General features: G+C 35.2%; 1 protein-coding gene across 1 annotated transcript; it reads left to right on the top strand.

Annotated features, from left to right (window-relative positions):
* Window positions 1-1,188: 1,188 nt before the first annotated feature.
* LOC122008829 (FCS-Like Zinc finger 5-like) lies at window positions 1,189-2,515 on the top strand. The gene is made up of 2 exons (XM_042564691.1): window positions 1,189-1,533; window positions 2,126-2,515. Exons 1-2 carry the CDS (start codon window positions 1,268-1,270, stop codon window positions 2,280-2,282), a joined length of 423 nt encoding a protein of 140 aa, XP_042420625.1. The 5' UTR covers window positions 1,189-1,267; the 3' UTR covers window positions 2,283-2,515.
* Window positions 2,516-6,100: the final 3,585 nt, after the last annotated feature.

The following is a 6,100-nucleotide window of genomic DNA, read 5'->3' as shown; positions in this document are numbered from 1 at the left end:
CATTCTCTCTCGTCAGTCATCACACACTCTCTCTTTATTTTCTCTAATCACACTTTCTCTCTTAGCACATTTTCTCTCTCCCTAGTCTCTCATTTTCTCTCATCACACTTTCTCTCTCTTTATTTTTTCTCATCACTCTTTCTCTCTCATCATACTTTCTCTCTCCTCACTTTATCATTTTTTCTCATAATACTTTCTCTCTCTTCATTTTTTCCATCACTCTTTCTTTCTCAGCATACTTTTTCTCTCCTCAATCTCTCATTTTCTCTCATCACACTTTCTTGATTTTTTTTCCCATCACTCTTTTTCTCTCAACCTACTTTCTCTCTCCTCACTCTTACATTTTCTCTCATAATACTTTCTCTCTCTTCATTTTTTATCATCACTTTTTCTCTCTCAGCACTTTTTCTCTCTCATCAAACTTTTTTTTTCTCAATCTCTTCTCATTTTCTCTCATCATACTTTCTCTCTCTTCATTTCCCAACACACTTTCTCCTCTCATCATTTTCTCTCATCACATTTTCTCTCTCATTACACTTTTTCTCTCATCATATGTTTCTCTCACATTCAATTTTGTCTCCCATCTAATTTTTTCTCTTATTTTTGATAAAGGTAAAAAAGGAAATTTAGGTTCATTTCGATGGAAAATATTTAACTAACCAAATATCATTTTTAAGAATGATACCCAAGCTCATACTCATTCTCATTCTATAATACTATGATACTCATTCCCATTCCTAGAAGAGAATCAAACACCCCTAAATTTATCTAATGATTGATACCATTTTCTTTCAGAATTCATCGATTCAAACAGTCAAATATTTAGATTACTCACAAAATTAGATCCGCCAAATGGTTAACATTTAATGGTCAAATCCCAATTGTGATTTCCTACGACGAATTTTTTATAGTAAAATGACACCCTTAAAAATATTACTTGGATGAGACTTCACAATCAAATTGAAAAGTTAAATACGTGAATTATAAAAAAATAATTATAATAAACTAAAGTATATTTTATTATTATTATACATTAATAAAAAAATAAAAATGAATACAATAAATTGTCGAAAGATTAAATAAGAAGGTAAAATTAATTATAAATTTATGTATGTGAATTAATAAACATTTTTATAAAAAAACATTTTTTTAATTACCTAGAAGTTTCCTGGCTTTGCCCCATATTTATTGCCGCGCCGCCTCCGCGGTTGCTTCATCACCCTCTCGGCCTCTTCCTGCTTCCACTCGCCCTCCCATCACCGGCCACATGGTGGTGAGGAAGCGGCCGCGGCAGACCATGCCGCGGACCAGCAGCATGGCCGAGTTCGCCCCTTCCGACGCAGCCGCACAGCTCCGCCCCTCCGATCGCCTCCTCCGGCAGCAACCCAGCCACCGTCGTGATGCGGATCCGGAAGAAGGGCGGAGGAGGAACACGGGCGGTGCTTTGGCGACAGATACGGCAGCGTCCTTCTTAACGGCATGCGGCCTCTGCAGGCGCCAACTCGGCCCCGGCCGGGACACGTTCATGTATAGGTATTTCGATCCCGCGCGTGGGTCGCCCCCAAAATTCGATTTATGTTCTTTAGCCGTCTAGTCTTTTTATGCAGAAGAAATGTGGAGATCCAGTGAAGCTCTGATATCTCCTACTCCTTCAGTTTCTCACTAATTGGAAATGATCCTTTGACCTCATTTGTTTGAGAGAAATAACTACGACAATATTCCATTCTTATATTTCTTCCTTGCTATGTTTTCTTCATGGAAGAGTGTGCTCATGTTTAGTTCCTCAGTAACTCCTCTATCAGTCAGTGCTTGTAATGCTTGAATCTATAGAAACCTTCCCTGACAACTCTATTTTTCTAAGAAAAAAAACAAATGTTTTTCTTTGATCTATATCACTACCCCTGAACTTTTGAGTCTGCTTGTTTCCCTAGATGATTTATATGATATTGCTCATGATTTCACTTCATGCTATATGATATAAAGATCCTAGTCGATCAAAATAGCATCTCAATGAAATTAAAGCCCACATAACATACCATTTTCATGTTGAGCATCTGGATGAAACTTTGTCGTAGTTATTTGGTTCTTTCTTTGATCTGATATATCCATGTGTTTCTTTTGGAAGGGGTGACATTGCATTCTGCAGCCTAGAGTGCCGGCAACAGCATATAAATCAGGATGAAAAGAAGGAGAAATGCTCCCTAACTTGCATGAAGGACACTCCCAAGGCTCCTAGTAGTTCCAGTGATTCCGACAACTGTGGAACCGCTGCTGCTGCTTAAAATTCGATCGGCTGTTACGGTTACTGTAAGTTGTAAGCCAAAGTAAAAAGATGTAGTTGTTGGGTGGTTCTATTATGCTTTCAGGCATCAACTAGGTTGTTTAACAATAAGTCAACCACTATGATGCATTATTGCTAAGATTGCGCTTTGTTGGAAGAACATATCCTATCAATATGATGCTGAAATCACTAGCGTCTATCAATAAGATTGTGCTATGAGTCAGTGGTCCTCTACTTGGGATTCTTAACAAACAATGAAAAAAAGCTTATAGTTCCAACCATTGAACATGATATGATGCACAACAATACTAAGCAATGTACCTCCACTAATTTGAATTGAGTATTGTACATTATTTTACTTTTTCATCAGAGAAAAGGCTAGATGGAAGAATCTGTGTCATAAGAGTCGAACTGATACATAAGACAGATATCGAAACAAGACACTGGTAGCAACTGATATGGAAATAGTTCTTCCATAATACTTACCTATTGGTTTGGATTTCTTCTTGTTCACAGCTCATCCAAATGAAAATTTTTCATGTCACAACATTGGATTGCCAGGTGTAGCCTCAATATGTGGTTCTCATAGAACTAGGATCCAGATTTATGGTTACTTCATGAAACACTTTTCACCAGAGTTAAAGTTTGTAATCAACAGAGTTACAATAAAAAATAATATAGTATTCTAGAGTAGTTATAATTGGACTAGATGAATCAACTAGGGTTGAAGAGGTAAGGGATAGAGCCTATAGAGAGAGACCACAAAAATCTAGCTGACATGGTTAAAATGATTTAAGATATAGTGTTACTATTTGAATAGAGATTGAGGGAGAGGTTGATCCATAGAGTGATTAATGCACTTTATGATTTAGATAGAGACAAGATCCATGTAGTGATTAATACGGCTCGACGATGACAACGATGATGGTGATGATGGCGATGAGGTTTGATTTTCATGTGCTATGCTTATGGTTGGCACTTACATCCCATCCCTATCATGCCAACCATAGTTTGAATGACAGAATCTTTTAAGATCCAACAATGTTGATTGAGAGAAGCCTAACTTTTGAACTCTCACCTCTCACAGTAAAACAAACTGAAATTTAAATCTTATTCCTGGAAACAAATTTCTGCAACTGTTTGAATCTCCAAAGCCACTAAACTGGTGGAACCGTATTCCTTGTGAGGTTTTAGTTATTTGAGGTTGTGCAATGAAACTTTATCACCAAAAGCTTAATCCACTAATTAAGCATCCTTAACAAAAGAAACAGGGTAGAGTATCAAAAGCCTTTTATGTCGCCTTAACAAAACACTTGCCACTTCTGTGTGTGCATGCGTCCCACTACTTTTCCATAGTTCCAACCTTAATCAGATACCTTGACAACAACAGTGAAGCACTATTATTTTGAGACTTCAAAAGCTTTCACTAGATTCTAATCTTTCCATTATTTTATTTCTGTTCCAATTATATATGCACAGATGGTCAATTGCCTCATAATTATTCATGTAGTTTAGTATGTCATCATCTTATTCTAATGGCAAGTAGTTATTGTTTAATGTTTCATGCCGAGCATGATTTGTTTTGAAAAAGGGAGCATAAGTTAAAATAAGTGGCTGATGAAGTAAGCAAGTGGTTTGTGATAGGCTTGAGGAATATTTGCCATCAAGGATAATCTGGATGATGACTAAGCTTATGGTTGTTTTTGCATCACTTTTGACACATTCGTGTTTCTTTAACACACTTTTTTCTCTTGGATGCCTCATCACTTTTGAACAATACATATTTTATTGAATAGCTTGACTATAACAATGGAACAACCTCACTATTTTCACTAGAATCCAGTAGTTCCATTATTTTATATTCCTGTCAAAACTTTGATCATATTATTGTCTACACTACAGTTGGCCAAATAATTGAAGTGATGCAGTAAATAGAGGTTGATTACCTTTTCTCCATTGTTATCCTCTTTAAAGGTAGATCCGTTACCTTAGCGGCTCCCCTAGTGCCGGTCCCACGGATATGGAGGGAGATTCATGCAGGTACACAGGCCATAGGTGCATGGCGGGGTAAACCCCAGGTCGTCAGTTCCTGAGAATCGACCCCTGACTATTACGCCAGAAATACCATGCGCCCACCGTCTGTGCTACGCCCTTGTTATCCTCTTTAAGATCTGGAAGAAGTTGCAAATATTTGAGAGGTAAAATGAGATTTGCTCTGATTAGGATAGCTAATTCCATTGTGTTCTAGTATCCCTATAAGGTGGAAGATGGAGATAGTTCATACGCACTTTCATGTTAACCCTAATGACAAACTTTTTGTTCCTGTGTATTATCTTCACTGTGTTCTAATTATATTGGACAACTTGACCATTACAGTACAGCATCACAATTATTTTAAACCTTAAAAAAGTTACTTTCACTAGATTCAAGACCTTGCATTATTTTATGTATTTGTTTCACATGAACAATTGCCCTACAATTATTGGAACAGAAACTGCAATTACTGGAACATAATTTTTTTTTTTCGATGTGGAAATTGACTAAATATAAAGAGGGGGCTTTGACATCACGATAAAATTACTATCATATACCTTCAAGGTTATAGGCTCGAATCATGCAAATAATTTCTCACAAAAATATAAAGTAAAATTGCATACACTATGATTGGATTTTTTTTCTCGAGACTTCACGTTGACAAAAACTTCGTATATTGGACTAGCCTTCTAGGTGTCAATGCTAATAATTCATGTTTACACTCTCAGTTTTGTCAATTTAACACACTGTATAATATTAAATAATGTGTTTTAAAATTTTAAAATAGATTAACATACTCATATATAAATCATGATACAAAAAAATAATCATTTTGAATTAACAATCTCAAATATAATATTTTGAGAAAACCTCAGAGGAAATGTGCTTTTTGATGGTATTTGTTGCCGTCCTCCATAAATTCACTGTCATATTATATCATATAGCATCTAGTATTTTTTTTTAATGAAAAATATCTTTTGGAGATCAAGTCTGGCCTGTTTTATTTTTATCATTCATGAAATAAATAAATATATAAATAAATATATATAAAAAATTTAATACCCTACACATCCTTACCCTACACACATGTGGACGACTAAGTGCAATCCGAGCTCACCCCAATCCTCAAAAGTAAATTGAGACACCCGAAAAAACTTTCGCGCGACCAAATTGTATTCAATTGTCCACGTTTTTTCGGATGTCAAATTGTATTCAATTGTCCACAAATGTGCAAGTATATATAAATCTACACACACTCTCTGCTATGTACCACTCTGCGGAGCAAAGTGCCCGGATCACTTCAAGGTACCCTGACTCAACACCCCTACTCACTCGGTTGCACAACACATGCATGGAAATGAGGTGCACAACATATCAAAACTAAATATATAATTACAATATGTAGAAGTAAAATTTAGATAAATCTAACTAATAACAATTGGGATTATAGTTCGATTTAAAAGTAAATTTTACGAAGAAATATATGATTGAAACATGAGACAGAACACGACTAGTAAAGCTTTCCATTGGCCAATGCATCTCAAAATACTATATCGGTAAAAGGGCAAATGGAGGAATTAAAGCATCTCTCTCTCTACATTGTCAACTTAATTAGTTACATGCTAAATATATCTTACTCATTTGTTAAAATTCTTATTAAACTCCAATTATTACCAACATCAATTAGCAATATTATTATTATTTTCTTTTTTATTGTTTTATGAATAATATAAAACTTAAAGATTTTATAAGAATAGTATTTTTATATAAATAAAAATAAAAATA

This window comes from Zingiber officinale, chromosome 8A (genome assembly GCF_018446385.1).
Source record: "Zingiber officinale cultivar Zhangliang chromosome 8A, Zo_v1.1, whole genome shotgun sequence".
Lineage (NCBI taxonomy): Eukaryota > Viridiplantae > Streptophyta > Magnoliopsida > Zingiberales > Zingiberaceae > Zingiber > Zingiber officinale.
The sequence above is the reverse complement of the archived record's forward strand: the minus strand, read 5'-3'. Positions and strand labels throughout refer to the sequence as shown.

Coding starts and splice junctions, on each gene's coding strand:
- LOC122008829 (XM_042564691.1), top strand. CDS start 1,268: ATGGTGGTGAGGAAGCGGCCGCGGCAGACCATGCCGCGGACCAGCAGC. Junction 1,534..2,125: donor CGGGACACGTTCATGTATAG/GTATTTCGATCC, acceptor TTCTTTTGGAAG/GGGTGACATTGCATTCTGCA.